At 33.0% G+C, this 21936-nt stretch overlaps 1 protein-coding gene across 10 annotated transcripts in view; it reads left to right on the top strand.

Annotated features, from left to right (window-relative positions):
- LOC134246087 (RNA-binding protein Pasilla-like) overlaps nucleotides 1-20665 on the top strand; it is a 24405-nt gene extending 3740 nt beyond the window's left edge. For 3 of the 10 annotated variants that reach the window (XM_062728359.1, XM_062728361.1, XM_062728362.1), the window contains exons 2-6: nucleotides 1472-1531; nucleotides 5835-5975; nucleotides 11241-11386; nucleotides 13881-14049; nucleotides 14314-20665. In XM_062728359.1, coding sequence (XP_062584343.1) covers nucleotides 1472-1531; nucleotides 5835-5975; nucleotides 11241-11386; nucleotides 13881-14049; nucleotides 14314-15488 — 1691 coding nt within the window. In that variant the 3' untranslated portion in view covers nucleotides 15489-20665. Of the gene's footprint in view, nucleotides 1-1003; nucleotides 1154-1471; nucleotides 1532-5834; nucleotides 5976-11240; nucleotides 11387-13880; nucleotides 14050-14313 lie in introns of those variants that run through there. The other 7 variants (XM_062728360.1, XM_062728366.1, XM_062728363.1 and 4 more) reach the window with 5 other exon arrangements.
- Nucleotides 20666-21936: the final 1271 nt, after the last annotated feature.

The following is a 21936-nucleotide window of genomic DNA, read 5'->3' as shown; positions in this document are numbered from 1 at the left end:
AAAAAAAAGCCTCAAAGATACTGATATGTACACAGATTGTAATTTATGTTCGATGCAAAAAAGATGATATCATCAAAATCAGGAATATCTTAAAAGTTATATAAGTGGTATATTTATAGTCAAAGGGACTAAAAAAATTATATTATGGTAACTGCAGAGGAGAGTGAATTATACACCCTCATGACTATTTTTCTTTTAAGTTTAGGCAGTGTTAATTTGTACATATTTCTTTTAATGAAAAGTCACATGTAAAATAAGTACATGTTGTTGCGCTTCATGATATGAGTTCAGGAACATGTTCCTTTTCTTTTGTACTTTTCTTGAGTCACATGGGTCACCAGCTGTGTTTGTGTCTTGTCATTTAGAGAGAGAGAGAGTATGTATGCTTGTGTTTCACTTGAGTCAGCAAAATATTTATTCTCCTAAGGTAATATCTAACACACAAGGAAGTTTGTAGATAATATAAAAATACATCTATACCAGGCAAGCAAAAACAGGATGTCTTTTTTTTTCACTTTTGAAAATGGAGAACATCATTCATTATAGTAATTGGGAAGAAAAAAATCAAATATTTTGCAATAAGTAGGATAATTTGATTTTCAATATAGGTTAATTTACTCTCTCATCCATAGTCTAAGTCCTTCCAGTACAAATGCAGAGTCAATAAACATTGGAGTAAATATTGGACTGGAAAATTAATGTGTTCAATAAACAGGGGTTCATTACCAGGGTGTTGGGACCGGATCACTGGTAGTTGCCTCATATGCTTGAATAGTAATTTTCTCCTGTGACTTCTGAAGCTATAGATCGCGGCGTACAGTTTCCCTCGGTCCTGGAGTCAGACCGTATGAAGTTCATTGATTATTGACAGTACAACCACTGTCGTATCCTTATAGGGAAAGCACAATTCCCAGTCTGTACTTGTAAATCTATCTCCCGGTAGCACTTTACCCCAGCACAGGGCTTTTTCTTTATATGTGTGATGAGTTAACTTCCTTCTTTCATTTGTTGTTACTTTTTCATAAAAGCGTATATATAAAACAGCATTTTCTTGATCATCCTTCATCACATGCTTGTCATACTCCTTCATTGTCGACAGCTAGCAATCTAGAGCAGATGTATTTCAATTTCATTCCACCAGTGTATTATTACAGTAAGTGTTACTTGGAATCCTTGTTTCCTGATATTTTTGTCTATTTTCATTTCATTTGCTTTGCATTATTTTTGGGTTCTTATATTTTTTCGAAGGATGACTGGACGATTGTTTCTTCATCAATCTTTTGACCAGTAGGACGATTTTTTCTTTATTTTTTTCGTACACATGAATAACTTGGAAGCGATTTCATTTCAGATTCCTCTTCCATTAATTAAGAAACTTGTGAGATCTCCATGCAGCCTTCCCTTGTGCATTATTTCACAGCATTTGAACCTTGTCATTCTCACCTCACTATGTCATCTCTTTCCTTTGTAGGCACATCAGACCAGCTTCATCAGATGATGACGGAGGAAGCCAACGGTGACACCGTCATGGGTAATCATTTTGTCATGTATACATTGTGTGTGTGTTTGTATGTATGTAATGAAATGTCTGTATGTATTCTTCCCATTATCATCCCTGTTTTTTTTTTATAAAGAGACATATTCCACCCTGGCTTTTGTTCATTTTGCTGTGTTGTATCACGCTTTTTGCGCTGTTGTGCATTTGCCAACATCTTACGTAACGAATATTATGATTGAAAAAAATAATTCACAGAAGACTTGTCATGTGATGTTGAGTTTTATGGGAGTTGCACTGCTCATGTACTAACAAGAAATACTGGATAGGGTTTATTTATAGATCTGATGAAATGGATTAAAATAGAACTTTATCAAGATAAAGGTACATAACTGTTACATGGTATTGAAGGCAGTCTTAAAATGTGTTTGACACTCCTTAATTGAGGTTTATTAACTTTGTTTATCCATGTAAGGATATCACCATTTCAGAGTAGATATATTTATGCCAAACATCCATATCAATTTGTTTACACTGAGTCTAGCTTATGATATTTAAATCCACTGTAACTTATTTCCATAGCATTATAAAAAGTTAAAAGGAATTGGATTTATATTAACTAGATTCTGAAGAAAAATTTCAGAGATAATAGAATTTTTTAAATGAAATAAAGGAAGAACAATTAGAAGTACGTACTTAAGCAAATCTTGGCAACTCTTGCCAAACAAGTTTTTATTGTCTTTGAGAGTGCAGATTCTGAAAATTCCAGGAATGAATCATTGAAGTTGTATGAGGGATGCAAGCACTTATTATGTCTATTGTACATGTTAGGCAATGACAAATCTCATACAGCGGGGGTTCATCTCCATACTTCCTGGGATAAGAAAATTTACAGATAAATTTAATTCCACTAAGTCAAATCATTTGTATTTACAAGTTTCCTTTTTAAAAGAATTATTTTGCAGTCAATATGGCATTTTTTCGATATTTAAAATTTATACATAAAAAATGGTTCAATAACCACATGCAAGGTTGAAAAGGTCGTGTTCATGCATGTAAGAAATTAATTATCTCAGCAGTGTCTCTTCAGTTAGAGCAACATGCACAACCAGTGTCAATCATCAATTCATATATTTGCTGAATAGGCCAAAAAATAGTCCAATCTTGAAGTGGACTAGAAAAAAAGCAAATCAATATGAGCTTGTCATGGTTTGAGTACAGAGAATGGCCCATGTTGTAGGCGGAAACTCAATGCCAGGCCAAAGAAATGGTCATAGAGGATTGTGGATTTCTGTGAAGTATTTTTCAGGAGATCATAGGCTACTGATTGTTAGCTATATAATTTTCTCCCATATCAAGTTAGCAGTAGTCCATATAGAAATTGGTTGTTGATTTGCGGGCAGGTCAAATTTCCGAGTTTTGCGGGGATGGAGGTTTTGAATCTTATGTGCATTGATCCCGCTGATAGGCATACTGATCAAATCGAGAATTGATCTTTTTGTAATTGCTTGGCAGTATTCTTGAGCAATAGTCTCTTAATTTGCAAACAGAAAGCTTTAACTGAATATACAAAAATCCTAGAATGCATTGACGAAGAGTCTTAGAAATGAATTGAACATCATTTATCTCTTTTCATACTGACTGTAGAAAAGCAAATTGGAAGGCCAGGAGTACTTGAAAAGAGAACTTTGCTTATTCACCATTGTATTAATGCGCCCAGAATGACAAGTTTTCTATAGAGCTGATTGTAAAGGGCTAGTTGATTTCCTGTTAGGAGAGTCAATAAGTTAAAATAGATGGAAATTACAATATATGTTCTATATGTCTTATTTATCAAGGGTTTTGTATGGGTAAACAATGGTGCTTTTATTTAAACCTAGGTTGACCATGTCACATGATAATATTTAGATTTAAAAAATTGGGATTATTAATTTTTAATTAAAGATCAGTTGTGTGTTATTTCATGTATTTTTTTTTTAATTCTTTTATTTATCTATAAAACTTACTAGATTAATTAGTTTTGATCAATGCATGTAAGGTAATATAGCGCAACTTCAAACCTTCAGGGGGAAAATGATGATATTGTAGACACACCTTGACCTGAAATGACCTTAGGTGTAATTCTTTAGGAGGTTCATACATCACGTCTACCTGTACAAGTCCAATCCGTTACCAGTTGTAATTTCTAGTGAATCATCTTTGTGAATGCCCTCCCCCCTTTTTTTCTTTTTTGCATGTGTGAAAAATCAAGTCTATCTTTGATTCCTTAAACATCAGATATGTCCAGGATGAAGGCTTAATGACAGTATTGGTAGATTGAAATTACAGTGTGTGTTCCTTCCAAAATAGACGGGGAGGAATAACCGCCACGGCTTGATGTGTACTCATTACAAGATACCACAAGCACAATGCTGATATAATGTGGAATGCCGCACTGCAGAAATATTTTGCTGTGAAAAATTGATTGATCTAACAGATACTTGTCTATGGCAGAAGAGAGAAAGAAGCACAGCCTCCAAAAGAGCATCTCTGCAATGATAAGATATAACACATTCTGGCTGCCTTCTCTATAAATCTGTAGAGAATGTTGTGGGTACCTATTGCTTTCTTCTCCTTGGTGAAGATTACCTTTATAATGTCTGATACATAGACAGAAAATGGCCAGGTTTAAGAAGAATGCTGCTTTATAGTACTGAAGGTTGAAGGAAGGGCAATATAGGCTTAGGTTTCCTCTGATGTCATAAAAACAGACAATTTATCAACCTTGATAGATAAAGCTACAACCGCCTACACTATAAAATGCTGAAAATATTTCACATGTATGAGGTTTTTGATGGTGCCATCTCAAGGTCAAAACTTTAACCCCTAGTTGGTAGAGGGATACATGTATTACCTCTCTACTTGATGTGCAGGTGATCTGTTTATTGCCTGTTATGTATTAACGGGTAATACAAATCCAGTTGAAAACTTTTAGGGTATTAATCAGTAGGAATCGCTCAAAAAATTATCTTTTGGTTTCCAGTATCACTTTCTTTTGTAAATTTTGGATACATATATTGATATATTACCATTATAATAAATCTTGCAATTCTGTAAAATGATTTAATTTCTTAAAAAGTCATTTTATCCAAATTTTTGGTAAATTTAAGCTTAAGTGTGTGTGGAGGTATGAAGCGTGGTAACTGGGCATGTGTAGCTAAGAATAGATGGAATGGTTCTGTGATATATTCTTTGCAGTGGATTATCTCTGAAATCTGTTTATTTTCTCTGATGTAAGCAGATTGGATTATGACATGTGCTTTAAATGATGTCTCTAACTGGATGCCCCCTCACCAAGAGCACAAGTCTGGATGTTAAGGGGGGAGTCCCAGTAAGTGAAAACAGATGGGGCAGTCTGTACTAAAATTCTGTGTGATCTACTGTCTTGTGGCCTGAGGCATCTTCTCTCCCTCCCCCAGAAACATCTGGCAACATTTTCTATTAATATCTACAATCATAAAACAAGCTGTCAGAGAGAGAGAGAGAGTTTAGAGTACACTTTTACATCCATTTCTTCACATTTCTTCCTAGTATATAATCACAGCATCTGAATTTTTTCTGCAGTAATGAAAGCAAAAGTAAAGAAGACACTATGCTTCTGATAAATTAGAGTTTGTTAATAATAGACTTCTCATAAAGTTCAGATCATCGAGTTGTCTTCCTCTTGCTGAAGTGAATATGAAGGAAAAGCATTTAATTACAGGGGATATGAACCTTTTATGCCTGAACTGGTTAACCATCTTTCATATCAGAGAGGAGAAACTGACTTAGTGGAATGCAACCAGTGTGGGTTAGAAAAACCCCACTGGAAGCTTTGAGCTTCTTCCCTTAAATTACCTAGATTGTAGCACATTAAACTTTCATAATTCTTAATATGGCCAGCTCAGACCCAGCATTGATTATAAAAGACTTTTATCATTGATTTTATGGGCCATGTGTGTTGGATTAAATCATGGCATTGAAAATAGTCAATATTGTGCATTTTATTGAGTTCAATGTAGCTAGACATGTATTAGAACTGCATTTTTTCAGCACCTAGTAGGCTTAAGCATTTTAGATAATTACAAACAGATATATGGCTTTATCGATATGGTTAAGTGGTTGAGAGGAAGGAAAATTAGAAGCAAAAGTCACAGATAATTAAAATTTGTATCTAAGTAGAAGCAAATGTAGGGGGGTATTGTAAAATCATGAAATGATTTTAGAATAAAAGTCAAATTAATATAATTTATGTAAGATTGATTTATTTAGAACAAGATAAGATGAACACTTCGGTTGATTAAATGTCTTTTATTTTCAGGTGACAATGTACATCTGAAGATCTTAGTGCCCAGTATTGCAGCAGGGGCCATCATTGGAAAAGGAGGAGAAACCATCGCCCAAGTACAAAAAGAAGCTGGTGCCCGTGTCAAAATGTCAAAAGCCAATGATTTCTACCCAGGTATTCTATAATTGCTATTCAGAAAGATTTATTGTAAATTATATGTAAAACCTATTCTCTCACATTGATTTGGGATTTTTTTTGCAATATAAATGCATATATATATACATGCAGGAGAATATTTTGAGGTATTAGGACTTTTTTACTACAACTTGCAAAGCACAAAAATATATCAGAAATGCTTTGCTAGGGAAGATGCAAAACCTACAAAGCTTTATACTGTAACTCTATGGAGGGAGTGTGACTTTTCAAATACAGTACTGAAGCAGCAATACAAGGAGCAGCTTAACTTACAGTTTATAATAATACTTCAGTTGTTTGTAAGGTAAAAAGTCGAGAATATCAAGGTTATAAGTAATTGTTCTTTATGTAGACGTCTTAGGGAAAAATAAATGTTAGTTCAGAGAGATAATGAATCTCATTGTATTATAAAGAGAGTTATTGTGCAGACATAATGATATTATTTGTAATTAACTGGCCAACTACACCGTTAACTACCAAGAAATGCTTTCACCACCATATTTGATGTACATTTACATTCGTGTTGCTATGGCATTAGAAATCCAGGAAATCAACAACAGGACATTAAATCTGATAAAATTGTTTTAGTTTTAAGAAATTTGATAGTATGATAAATCTTACATACTGTAAAGAATACATGATTATGGTATACAGTTCATGTACAAAATTTTCCTTGGATATACACACATGTAAACATATTTTATGTTAAAGGTACATGAACAAAAGAGAGAAATCCTTCACAAATTAGCCTGTTTAAGTTCATTGGTTTAAATGGTTTGTTGAATGCTTGCCTTTTAAAGCTATGTAATTATAGACTTTCTCCATTTAGAATTGTGTTACAGTTTTATATTATCTGAAAGATACAGACTTTTAAAAGTGAAATTGTATCGGGTCGGGTACAAGTAGGAACTTACATAGCCAAAATAAAATGGATTAAAATGTGAACGAAGGGAAATCCTTAAGACTATTTAGACATACCGATATACTTTTTATTTTTGTTTAGTTTTCTTCCTCTTTTTTTTCAACATACATTTTCCTTACTTTAAAATTTAAGCTCAGAAATGAAGTTATATGCTTAAGTTAACCATTTTCTTTTCCTTAAAGTTGGTAGACTAAGAGATATTGCTTTTCAAATAGCTGAGTAAGGGAAATCAACTTTGCCTCAGTTGCTTCATTCCTTTTAGTTTGAAGTGGAAATATGAAATTAAAAGCGAACCAGATTTAGCAGAAGCAGTTTAAAAAGTGCACCTCCGATAAGATGCAAGAATGTTATCTCAGTAGATATCTGCATGAAATATTAATTTTCTGATAATTATTTTTTGGTATGTTCTGGGTCTCTCCAATTGTATGCAAATGCTTGACTATCATCTGGATCATTTACATGTATACCAAAAAGCATGGCGCAGTGCAGTTTTAACAAAGCATATTCAGATTATCTCCCAGTTCTCACAATATGTTCACGTTTTGCTGTGTTAATTATCGTGCTATCACCTGTTTCCAATTCAAGGTAAAGAAAAAAAATTACCGAAATAGCATGTATGAGATTCTTTTGAGAAGAAAAAAATCATTATGGAGCACATTAGTGATGAAACATTGAACTGTCTATTCAATGAGGAAAGATAAGGGGGTTTCGGTGTAGGTAATTCAGACAATGGTATTATGTGCCGATGGTTTACTGAAGCATTGGGCCTCTCCACGCATTTTGATTGATCATACTTGTACTTATCAGAGATTTTCAAAGTGAAAATACCTGTAGGGGCTGCCGATGCATGCTAAAGTCCACAATTATTTAGCATAAGTTTAGGCAGGAAAAATCCATCTTTTTAAAACTCTGTGCCTCATGTAAAGTCACAGACATGTTTATGCTTGCATGAAAAAGTAAGATTCCAGTTGTTAGTTTTACCCGGTAAATGTTTTTGTAGTAAAGTATTTCACAATTAATAGTTCTATTCCTTAATAGTAAATACTGAATGCATAAGCCTTTTTTTTGGTCTATCCAGCGTATGACTTGATATTGCACTTTTAATAGAAAAAATGCAAATTACATATAATTATGTAATAAATATTAATTTCATTGGTGCAAGACTCTACACATATGCCATAGCTAATACATCTTTACTAATGTTATCTAGCAAACAAATGACATAAACAAGCTAGGGTATACATCAACATTGTACATTGTATTATATCCTATACACAGTTCACACTTGGTTATACAGGATCTGCACACACACACTTCACACAAATTATGATGTATGCAGGTTCTTGCATAACTACATTGCACATCAGAGAATTGTGCATTATCTGAATGCTTCCACTCAGGAGTTTAGAGTTTCTCATCTAGAAATAAGTCTTAATGTACCTCAAATACTAATAGAGAAATTAGTTATTTTTATATTTCTAAAAAAATTGATGGTCAGTTTTGTGTCATAAAATATAACTTTGATGTTTACATCTTCATATTTAGTTTGACTAGGAGAAATTAATAAGTTGGGCACAACAATAACCTTTCCAACTTGTGTATAATTCTAATTAAAGTGGTAAACATCAAATCTTATTAGTCTGAATTAGGCTCCAAAGTCACGGAGGCCAGTATTTTAATTCTATATAGTCCCTATCTCTCAATCTATTACCGGAGCATTTAATATTAACAACAAGAAAATTTTATGCCTGCCTGAATACAACATGCTAAGCATAGGAATTTTTTAATCATAATGTGAGGGCACTGTGAAAGAGAAAATTTTGGAAGGATTTACTGTTAAATACAATTAAATTTGGCACAGCCAAGCATTTAGTTTGAATAATCTGAAGTACACTAAATTTAAACTATGTATATACTTAACGGTATATATTTGAATTTATATAAATGTATATATACATGTACTTAAAAAAAAAATTTGAACATTTTTCATAGAATTTTTCAGTTTTACAGATTTATGATTTATAAGTTAACAAATTTATAAGGAGTTCTTCAATTTTAAAAACTGTGCTAGGTTAAAATTATTCGGAGCATGTGAATTTATTTTAAACATATCTCTTGATTTGTGAAGCCCTATACCCATAAACAACCTCCCAAAAATACAAAAATACATGTAGTAAAAATCAATCCATTTTGGCCTGGAAAAAAGAAATAGCCCATGATTATGGTATTGTATGAAGGAGACATGGAAAAGAAATGTCCTACAAATCTCCAGGTGTTGGTAGACGAAGTGCACTTTGGTAACCATTAACCCTGGTAAGGGCATCAATCACAAAGCAAGGCTCTCTGTTACCATGTAACCGTGTTACTTAGGGAGCAGATCTGATGTCCTAGTTAACAAGATAATTATCATCACTACACAAAATCTGTCCTTGTTATCTTTTTTGTCGTTAACAAGACCATCTGTTCAGATTTTCACAAATCAGCACTTTTTTTAGCATACTACAGATGTAGTTGTATGATTCTGTTGTTGTGAATTAAGTCTGTATTATTACCTGGTATTTCAAACATTAAGATATTTTCCTGTCAACAAATGCATTTTTATGGAGATTATAATTTTTCTCTTGATACATTTCTCATATCTCAAGTTAAGGAACTGAATTCTTGTCTCATTTCCCGAAAGACAGAAGTCTGCAGAAATGTTCTTATATTTAATATCACAGCGAAAAGCAAAAAAGATTAGTATGTAAATGGATGCATTCATGACAATGGCTATATGGTAGCCAAATTTATGTCCTGGCCATTTTATAGAAGTGATGGCTTTCAGCACCTGAGTGTGCTTACATCAATGAATAAAAGTAATGAAATAGTTATAAAATGTTGTAGGCAGACTGCTAGTATAGATACATGTGACAGCGGTGGGAACAGAGTTTAATGTCCATTGGCTGTCCACCATATTGAATCTAGTTACTAGTATTAGAAAGTCCCACGACCTTTTCCTGCCTTTAAGTGTCTATTTGATTTTTCAGAAAGAGTCTGTATTTGTTGGCCAACAATTCAATGAAATGTATTAATTGTAACTGCTTCTAGACATTGTCCACAGATAGTTAAAGGTTTGCCTGGGGACCAATTGATGCAATCCATCGTTATCACCGCAGATACACCCAAATTTTGGGTGGACTGTGTTTATATCAGAGAGAGAGTAAAAGTTTTTAAGGACATAATAAAGTGAAGGCTGTCACATTACTTAGCCACTGGGCTGTATGATTCGCACCAACACCTTACAATTATTAATGAATTGTGAGCATTCTTAAAAGAACCCTTCAACAGGACACTGCCCCTTTAATCCTTTTCCCTATAGCTACTCATCAACAGCAAAAACATGTTTGTATTAAAAGGAGAAACTGATCTCTTCATATAAAATAAAGTTAAGTGAGAATTCATTTCCCCTGCAGTTTTAATTTTACTTCAGATTTGCAGTACATTTGATTTGTCTGTACATATTTTTTGACAAGAGAATTATCAGTTTACTTAATCAAGATGCAGATAAAAAGATGTGCATCATAAATTCAGTAAAATAAAACTTTTCAGTTTTCAGTGAATCATTTTTGAATAAAATTTACCTATGTATTCAATTGGGTTCACTTAATTAGCTTATTTTTTTCTTAAATATAGTTTCACTAAACCTTGCCTTTCATTGGAATAGGATAAACTGCATAATTTATCAAAGGTATACTGGTTTATACAGGCAGGGAGTCTGTCTCTAGAACTATAGCAGATAATTCAGGAACATATTGTGTGGGCTTTTAACTTACTGTAATTGTTGCTTAAATGATCAACGTGAAAGTCGATTTTGGACTACCGCCTTTGTGACATTGGTTAATTATTAAGGAGTTTAAATCAATGTATTTGTGGCAACTGCAAATTATCAGAAACTGAAACAAGAAAGGTCATATAATGCAGATTCTCAAACATAAATGATACAACTTTTTTAGAATTTGTAGTCCCTAAACCTATAATTCTATCATGTCTTCCAGTTATATGGATTGCTGGTACTAGATGTATATTGTTAACTTCAAAAGTATATGCTTTATAGATATTAAAAAGGTTCAAAATTGAAATTTATCAAGACAGTAAGTTCATGGTGAATAGGGAGTACAAAGTACTCTGAGACTCTCTTACATTGGAAGCAGACCCTTAACATAAGGAATATTTGTGTGTCATAGACAGAGGAATCTAGACCAGTGTAAATCTGTAAATCATGTTGGAATGTCTTTGGCAGCTGGCGTAGTTAATGTAGATTGACATATTGCTATGTTTTACAGGAACAACAGAGAGGGTCTGCCTGATCATGGGGGGAGTAGAAGCCGTCAAAAGAGTCCATTGTTTCATCATGGAGAAAATCCGAGAAAAACCAGATCCCAACCCCAAACCTGACGAAACAAATAAAAACTTTGAACGACACAGACAGGTAAAATTGTGATTAGTTTGGTTTGTAAAGATGGACGTTAGCATAAAATATTACATTTACTGTTTCTTAAGATTTTAAGTTCATTAAACTAAGGTGAGAAGTAAAAATGTTGATAAATAACAAATGCTGCCATTCCTATTGCAATTTTATACCAATACACAGGTATCGTCTCATATTGCTATTGATTTGAACATATTTAACAAGGGGGTAATATTGAAAAAATAAGGAAGAAACGTTGACATATATTATGTGGAAATCTCATTGTGTTCTCCTTAGGATTTTTTCAAGGGGTTGGGGTATATCCATGTACTGTACATCATACAATTTTATCATTATAGTGGGTGTTTAAGTGCAATTAAACCTATTGCAACATTCTATGAATATTTTTTTTGTCCTAGTTCCAAGAACTTTATTCAACCAAAACAAAAATGGACATAGGGTACAAAAAAAAACTAATAACGTGTATACATTTAATACAAACAAGGATATTGAAACCCTAGGGAAGAATATAAGTGTATTGCATTCACACCTGTTTAGAGCTTCATGGTATTCACTAACATTTTTTTGTGATCTCTAAAATTTACTCTTGATAAAAAGTCCATTAATTTTCTTTTTTGTAAAGAAATTGAAATTTCTGAAGTTTGATTAGACTTAATGTTACATATCTCTGGAAAAAAAAAATAGAAAGGGGAAATCAAGGTATACAAAAATTTGTCAGCATATTATTAGGTGATTATTATAGCCATCACTCAATAGTGAAGAATTCCAATGCCTATATTGAAAGTGTTATTTTGTTTAATATGAAAAGAACAGGTTTGATATAATTGATTTTGTTGGTATAATGCATCCGTTTTTTAATTGATGTTTGGTTTGTTAAATCAATAAGAATAGCTTGGCAGATAAAACTTAAGCATTGCATTATGTGCAGCTCGTCAACCCAGCAGGATTTGTCAATTCCAACGGAAACTGATTTTTGTGCAGTATGCCACTACAATGCTTGTGGGAGTGCTTATAAAAATGTACATATCCTGAAATTTAGTCTTTCATTCACAAAAGGCTGGGGTTGTTTCTGTGCAATTTTTTGCAGTCGGTTGATTTGTACATATGTTTATATATTATATACACACCATGGGAAGTGGTGGTTTGATTAAATGCTGCTGTTGAGTAGATACTTGTCTTAATTTCTTCATATCAGTGTTACATCATTGTGCTAGCCTGTGTCTCGTCTTCAAGTTTGATAAGGAAGGAATGATTAGATTTACAGATTTAAAAATATTTTTAGCTTCAGGTTAAGAATTTTTATACACAGTTTCTGTAAATCTTAATCGTTTTTGCAGTTGACATACTGCTTCCTTGGCTTTAGCCATTTTACAGATATATATATGACCTTGATGATGTCAGATTAAGGGGAGGTAAATGGCCTCCTGTGATGTTGTTAGCAGCTGTCTCAGAAGCTTAGCTCAATGGATCGGAAACCACAACATTTGTTATTGACAAAAAGAATCCCCAAACATATTTTAATATTGAAAGCATGTTTATTTCATCAATGGTAAAAAAAAATTGTGATTCTGATTAAATCATTTGTTCTGGATAACATTTTGATTGTATAGTACAAAAAATTGAGGGTAAATGCTAGAATTCTATCCTAATAAAAAGAATCGCTCTCTCATTTTCTCTCTCAAGAGATAATTATGTTCAAGGAAATTTTCCATGTCAAACTCAACAGTTGGGCCTTTGTAAAAAAAAAGAACTTTTGTATATTTCATGGATAATATAACAGAATGCCTAAAAAACTCCACAATGCGCATGTTGATAGATAAAAGATCTGTTGGCACTTTAATGGAATCTCTCTGTGGCACGTGGAGCTGAGATCATTTTCTGTTCTTCTGCCAAATACTAAAAGAATTCTATTTTCTTCTGAGTCTAAACAATATTTGTCAAAAAAGCCATGAAGTGGGACTAGGTGAAATGAAGTGCTTTTCAAATGTAGTTGAACTGCAGGTTTCTTGTTGCTTTTAAGAGAAAAAAAATGACTGCATTTTCGTATCTTGGCAGCTGAACCATTATCTGATCATCCTTTAGAATGAACCAGTTTCAAAATAATTCTGTTTGGTGGAATGTCTGTTGCAAATTGTTGTTAGCTGTTATATATCATAATAATTAGCAACTTTATAGTCTTTGAACACATTCTTAATATAATGTCTGGTTATCATTGTTAAGAGTACATATTATATACTACGTCAGAATAAATCATTTAATCAAACGATGTTCAAAACCAAAAAAAACACCAAAAACAAAAATTTACCCCCTCCCTCCCCGTACCCCCTTAAAAATGAACAGAATTTTGTTTCTATTATGGGCTGAAAGAAAACTTTATAAAGAAAGTTTGATAACTGAAGTATCAGTGGAGGTTCAAACTATATTATTATGTGCATTGTCAAGATTAATAGCTGCATTCATTTCAATGGATTAACAAGTTTTTATATTTTTGTAGGTAAAAATTCTAGTTCCAAACAGTACAGCTGGCATGGTCATTGGCAAGGGGGGTAACTACATCAAACAAATCAAAGAAGAAAGCGGGGCTTACATTCAAATCTCCCAGAAGTCAAAAGAAACCAATCTACCTGAGCGCTGCATCACTGTAGCGGGTATGTTGAGTGAAGGTATTCTACAAAGTCAAAAATTCATAAGACTTGTATTTGTTTTACATTAGAAACAGTAATGATAAATTTTGACAAATAGTGATCAAAGTTTTATTATAACGCTTCCATGCTCTCAAAGAGAGGTATATTTTTAAAACAGAGCATTTTGTGTATCGATCAGTCAATTGCTGTTTTCATTCTTCTTGAATTGTAAGCTGTAGTATGATATTCTTTTTTGCTATCAGTGTGATGAAAAAAATAACCTTTTTTATTTGTTTTTTGCAGGAGAAATTGAGAATAACAGAAAAGCTGTAGAACTTATTTTACAAAAAATTGTAGAAGATCCCCAAAGTGGAAGTTGTCCAAATATAAGCTATGCAGATTATACAGGACCTGTAGCTAGTGCTAACCCAACTGGATCACCATTTGCAAACAATGCATTCACACAGAGTCGTAGCCAGGAAATGGTGCAGGTGAACACGAACAATTATCAGGCACAAGGTGCCACAGCATACAGTATAGGATTTAACGGAAATGTACTAAATAGCAGTTTAGGCAGTGGAATGACAAATTTGAATATAAATGCTGCTCTAGGAGGAAATCCTAATGGAGCCTTTACATCCGCTGGATTAGAAAGTTTGAAAATGACTCTCCGAAGCAGTGGCTATTCTGATCAGGCTACCGAAGAAATTGTTGTAGCCATGAACACTTTAGCTAATTATGGAATTCTAAACATGATTTCACTGAACCAGATTCCTGGCATGACAATGCAAAGTATGCCCACCCAATCTGCCACCTTGGCTGGCATGAATCTGAATTCATCCATGGGAGCTACTCAAATGATAGCTGCCACCCCAACCACCTCTGCACAAACTGTGAACAATAATTCATTTCTGAACACAAGTAACAACTCCACCACTGCTGGTAGTCTGTTTGGGCCGGTTGGCAGTGGTTCATCTGGATTAGGAAGCTCTGGCTCGGGGGCTGGTTCCAGCCTTTTTGGCAGTTCTTCTCCAAGCATGGGTCAAGAGAGATATGGTGGAAGCCCAATGCTGAATGATTCATTTAGTGCTACAACATATGCCAGTACTCCGCAGGGATTCCCTCAGATGGATAGATCTCCAAACATCAGTTTGAATTTGAATCAAAATTCATTCGGACTGGGGACTGGAATGTACAGCCCAACAGAAGACAAGCAGGGGACCCAGAAACAAGAGTTGGAGGTGGCGGAGAGTATAGTAGGAGCCATCCTAGGGCCCGGGGGGAAAGGAATAGTGGAGCTGCAGCAGTTCACTCAAACCAACATTCAGATATCGAAAAAAGGAGTTTATGTGCCCGGAACACGTAACCGCATCGTCACTGTCACTGGATCTCCCAGTAATATAAGTAAAGCCAGGTATTTAATCCAGCAAAGGATACAACAGGAGGAGATCAAAAGGGCCCAGCAAGCTGCACGCTAGGACCCACAACTGGCTTTAATTTACTTTCCAAATAATAGATTATATGTTTCCTTTTTTTCTAATTTTAATGAGTTTATATTTTAATATTATTTTTGGAATGCACTGTACCCCTCATCTTGATAAAGGATATTGTTTTTTTTTTTCACAATGCATATAGAGTCATTACAGATCTTCTTTCAGTGCATGACCATCTTGAAAAAAAGTCATATTGTTGTTTTGTTGTTGTTTTTGAGTTACAACAGAGACTTGTATCTATCGTACTCTTCAGAAAAGAAGAGCATTTTGTTGTTTTCTTTATTTATTCTGCATGTGATGAAGATAATTGTTTTAAATCTTTGTTTTTATGTAAATATGATATCGTTTTTTCCAGCATTAAATTTCATACTATTTAAAACCTCATCAAATCAACCACTTAGCACTCATAGAGTGGATTGAATGCAAATGAACTTTTTTTAAAACAAAATGATCAGGATTTGACGTTTTATTATAGAGATTGAAAGAAGATAACGTTCTCGATGCAGAACCAGGTTTCGGTGAAAAGAAACTTTTTTAGCCAATCATGTAATGGTTTCTTAACAATATTTTAAGATTTTGGTTTGATATATATTTTTTATTCTTAGTTTTTCTTTGTGTGCATTAACTATAAAGGATTTTTTCAATTGAAACCTTGCCTTTCTCAGAAAGGTTGATCATAGTTCATTACTGGGTGTCGTGAAACAAACACTATTTTATTTTTTAATTCGAATGGAAGTGACAAAATGCAGGGATATTGAATTGCCAAGCATTCAGATATGAAATGGAATGTATATGAAATCCATCTAAAACATATCAAACTCCATAGAAACACGCATGATTGGGCTTTTTCGTTCAAGACCGTTTTGGATTACTTTTTCGATAATGCAAAGCAATGACTGGGATATTGTCTGTGACAAACAAGTCCATTGTCCATAAAGCATCAGTAATTCTTGGGGAATTTCTCAAGAGTCAGTGAATGGAATGATGTAACAGTATAGTTATTAATGTGTATAAATTATAATACCTGTTACATTGTTTAAATATGTAGTCATTTTTAATTGTTATTATTTAAGTAAGTTGTTAACAGTTGTAGTAAAATGCTGTTGTATAAAATTGTATGCCTATTTATATTGCAGTTTGAGATCTAATTACCATGATGTAATCATGCCACTATGACTGACTAATTAATATATTTACATAATTCATTAATTAACTTCTTAGAAAGTGAGCCTGGGTGACAATGTCACAGATTCTGATATTTTTTTTTAAAGAAAGAAGACGTAGAGAGCTGTCAAAACTCCCTTCCCGACTGGTGTTATGTATCTGCATTACTAGATTGTTTATGTATTACATATTGGAATATTTATATCTAGAATTTGTTAGTAAGTGTTTGAAGCAGTAGTTATCTTTACCCAGAGCTGTGTGGATGTGTGTGTCATTTTATTCCTTCTTTTTTAAATCCTCAGATGGGTATCAAGTGATTTTTTTTTTACCCAAATATATCTTAATGTTCAAGTGTGAAGCAGGCTAGAGTAATATTATATGTATATAAGATATTTTTTTTCTTCTTGCTCTCTTTCGATTCTGTTGTTGCCAATTTTGCTTGTTTACAAAGCCACTTTCAGCCCATGTTTAAAAAGTATCGTCTTTCAGCAGTAAACACAAAACTTTTTCGCATGAAATTACACACCATCAGTGTTATGGACATTCGTGTATTCTCTGGGTTCTTTGCATTTTTTGAAATCACCCATTTTGTCATCCTTGGCATTTATCATATAGTTTCTTGTTATTTGATGATGTGCCAGCTACAATGTCTTTCAAACAGATTTGAAAAAAAAACCCAGAAACAATACTTGACCTTTTTGAAAAAAAATTACTATCATGATTATTATTTATGATTGTGTGATGGCTTTTTGTCATTGTTTTCATCATGGCGTAATGGTGTTTGGAGCCAGCTCCTTGGTACATGTTTCATCTCATCTCACAATTCTCAGTAGATATTACCATTTCTCAAAAGAGTAGAATATTTGTTGAGTGCAACTTCCTGCTGTTGCTAGAATTAACTCCCTTGGGTTTTCATCCATCATACTTGTAGAGGTATACATATTTAACATGTAACACAGAACGAATCACCATAACTTCACGACAGATGTACAAAACTTTCATACAGAGCTTTCATGATTTTTTTTTTCTTTTGATAAAAAAGATGAAACAAACCTAGTCAGTTTTTACACACAGATTACAGACGTAGGAGGCATAATAATTGATGTTTGTTTTTATTCCACACACATATCAAGAGACACATGGAAACTCGTCACGAAAGCAGATATAAAGATCTCAAAAACATTTTCATCCAACATTTAATCAGAGAAGTTTATTTTTTATTTGTATATAGTGGAATATGTTCTCCATTTCCTTTTATTATTTTGCCTTTGCAAATGTGCTGCTCTTTTGACAAGGGGTAGTAGTTATTTTTTGAACTCCACAAATATTGGTGCAAACATTTAGTAATATACTTTCAGTCATCCACAAATTATTCCGAAGAAGAACATTAATCATTTCCAATTAGGATTTTCTTTCCTTTTTTGAGATCACAGTTTATGTACATTTAGTTTTATAATAAGTATTAATCTTCCATTTCATTTTTCCACCGAAGATTAAAATCGAAATTGTGAAGCAAAATAAAGGGTCTTGAACATTTCCATTGAAGCAATTCAGACAGTATTTCACAGACCGACTTTATAATAGCATCATTTGGATTTATATATTATATATTTATTGTAAAAAAAAATCTAGTCTACCTCTAACATGAGTTGGGTAAAGATGTGATATGCAAAGATTTATATATTTTTTTAATAGCTATTTATGATCCTTTTTCCAGTTTAACCAAGTTACAAGTTATCCACTTATGTTGCAAACTGTACCTTGCGAACTGGATCCAAACATCTTATTCCTGAGTTTTTAGTTGGATTATAGCAATACCATGCTGACTTAAACATGAGATTGAATTTTCATAGAAACAAAATGAGGAAGGGAGATAACAACTTTTTTTATACCAGTAGTTCCCTCTTGTTTCATTTTTTTTCCCAGAACAGAATGTCATATTGTTACATTTAATATTTATTTTTCACACCACATTGTCACATTATAGTGAGCAATTCATTATTTAAACCTTTTTAAGCTGTGATATTCCAATAAGATCATTAAACCACATAGAATTGTACATAGTCTGTAGAAAATCTTAGTTAGGTTTAATTGCAATGTCATTATATGATTTTTTTAATGCTGTGCAGGGATCGTTATATATCTGAATGCTACTTGTCTGGTATTTTACTTACCCAAACAAAGGTCAATCTTACCTTTTTGAAGGTAATTTTAACCTTCGTGCAGGTAAATGAGGATACCTTGTGTGATTGGGGAAGAACATGTGAACACAGAGAATATGTACATTGTATAGTGCTTGTGTTGCTATGACTACGGAAATTCCTGTTTGTAAATAAGTACATGCAAATTATATATTGACATTTATAGAAATATTTTATTTATATGTGAATTAAGTCAGATGGTATTGCTGTAATGTTTTTGGTGAGGTGTATAAATCTTGAGTGTAATCTAACATGCACAAAACAGTAGGATGCCATCAGTCTACAATGGAAATATTGTATTTATATTGGAATTTGTAAACTTAATTAATAATACACACGTCAGAAAATTTTTTGTGTTAGATGTATAAAAGCTGCAGTGCACACTGATGATGATTTGGATTATGACGATGAATTCAAAATTTTTTCTTTTTCTCTTACAATATTCTTAACTAACTTGATGATTATTTTTGTTGCTGGTGAGTGAAGGGACAGAGTTTTTATTTTGACTGTTTTTTTTGTTTGTTGGCCTACAATCCTGATTGTTGTGTATAGATATTGTTTGGTTTAATATACCTCATAAAAGGATAAACTACTTCAAGTGAGTGAAGATTGATGGTGGAAAATAGAGCAAAACTCCAGTCTTGTGTTATGTTTTGTTAAATATTTTATTTCTACTGTAAAGCAAATTGTTGTCACTTTAGTATGTATGGTTTGTTAATGGCTTTCAGTTAAAGATATATAATTTATTGTAGTTTTTTTTTCTTTTTCTCCCCAAGATATGCACTGATTAGGAGTCATGTGAAGAACAAACTATTGTCTAAATTATTTAGTGGCATCAATATGCATGTGCCAAATAAACAAATCTAAAAACCAAACTTCTGGATTTCTAATTTTTTTCCCCCCAGAGAATTCAGTGATGAATTCTTGGCCTTCTTTTTGTCACCTATATGATAAGCTTAATATAGAATGATGTACAAAAGAAAGTACAGAATTGCTCTGAATGTTTCTGTAAAGATAATTAATTGACATGGTATTTGCTCTAGTATCTCTTTCAAAATATTTTAATGCAAAAAATTGAGAAACATATGTTCAGTACTTCTCTATTATTAAATAGAATACATTTTTGTTTGAACACAAAACTGATTGACAGATCTTGGAGGAAATTCAGACTTCTTGAGTTAATATTTTTTAAAACCAAAACTTGCACACTGAATGGAATTTTGCCATGTGTTAATGGATAATGGACAGAAGTTTGGTTTTGAAACCAATATAGTGCTGAGTTTTTGTACATGAAATTCAGGGAGAAATGCTCTAGAGTGAAAGCCTGTGTGAGAGATAAGGGTAGTTGAGTTATAGAAAGCAAGAGATGCCTATGTTGAAATCTTCCATTTATTTTGAATGTACTGACATGCTGTGATAATTTGAGGTGCAATTTATTTGTTTGAAAGAAAGAATTGATTGTTATAGGGTTAATCTCTCAAGATTTCTGTGGTATTTAGGATTTTGATTTAAATTTTTTTTTTGGTCATTGAATTTTAAAAATATCTGATAGTCAAGATACATGTGGAAGGATATACGTTTTCATTTACACTTTGTTAGCTTGCTCAGAGAAAATTTGAATGAGTGGGCCAATAGTGCAAGAAAAGAAATTTTGTTTGATTGACAAGTATTTTACTAGTTAAAGGAACTGTGTGATCTGTATAGTACATTGGAAGGAGGTATTATAGCAAATACCATTGTAATCATCTTAAACAGAGTAAATAAACTTATTGCAGAATAAAGTATGGGCTGAAAATATGTTCTGGTGTTTTCATTCCTTCTACAGGTGATTACAGATTTTATTGTGTAGTGAGCTTATATACAGCCCTAAATTAAGTCTACTATGGGTTAGCAAGAAATGAGTATGGAAACCTTTGGTCTCAGTATAATACAGCCAATCCCAGAGATCTTGAAATACTTTCAATAAATTATACCAGATCAGTAAAAGAAAGGGTCAGTAACTGCAAAGATCGAATATTTCTAACCCTATTGGCGAAATAAACAGGGACTTTCAGATTAAAGACTTTTTGCACTACATAGCAGTATTTCTTATTGCACATTATAAGTTACAGTCCTACTATTGATTTTTGATTTATAAATTTTGTGGAAATTGTTTTTTTTTTAATTCTACAGAGAATGCAGTTGCTCCATCTTCAGGTCCGCTTATGAGGCTGTTAAGATTCCTAAACCTTTCTAGAAGGAACAAAATGAGCGGACCATGGAATGAATGGCAACAAAGGCACCGCAAAGCGGAGCATTCCCTTGCTAAAGATCATTTTTATAAATCAAGCAGTATTTCACATCGACACCGATGCAAACTCCAACACACTTCCGTTTTGCACCCAACAAACTAACTAACCAACCAACCCCCCTCCCCCAACACACACACACACGGCGCGCTTCTACGGTACATCCCGTTCAACTCTCTTTAGGAGGGTGATTTTCCTGAAGAATCAAACTGACTGCAAAATATTTTTTTAATAAACCAATTAAAGGCGAAATAATGAATAAAATGAATTTATTAGTATTTTTTCTATCGTATCCGGAAAGAATTGAGGTACATGTAAGATTAAAGAAGCGTTTGATTTTATTAACCTTTAATATGCTGTCAAAAGAAAATAAGGACAACGAAAGCAGAAACTGGTTTTAGGAAAGAATAAAAAAAGAAAATCAACTTTTCATTATGAATGAAAAAGCACCTTAAAGAAGCGTTTAATTTTATTAACTTCTAATATGCTGTCAAAAGAAAATAAGGACAACGAATGCAGAAAATGGCTTTAGGAAAGAATAAAAAAAGAAAATCAACTTTTCGTTGTTAATGAAAAATCAACTTTTCATGATTAATAAATTCTATAGAAAATTAAAATAATTTTTTTAAAAAAGACGCCAGGCAAAAAGATAAAAACAAAGGTCAGGAAATCATGAACTTAATGACATCTGATAGTTTCTATGACGTCTTGACTATAGTACTGCCTTAAAACTGTCAATCCAGGGTCTGGTTCAAATGAACTGGGTGGGGGGGGGGGGGC

The sequence above is a fragment of the Saccostrea cucullata genome, unplaced genomic scaffold (assembly GCF_032062105.1).
Source record: "Saccostrea cucullata isolate Sc308-1 unplaced genomic scaffold, CSIRO_AGI_Scuc_v1 ctg217, whole genome shotgun sequence".
Classification (NCBI taxonomy): Eukaryota; Metazoa; Mollusca; class Bivalvia; order Ostreida; family Ostreidae; genus Saccostrea; species Saccostrea cuccullata.
This window is presented reverse-complemented; position numbering and strand designations above follow the sequence as displayed.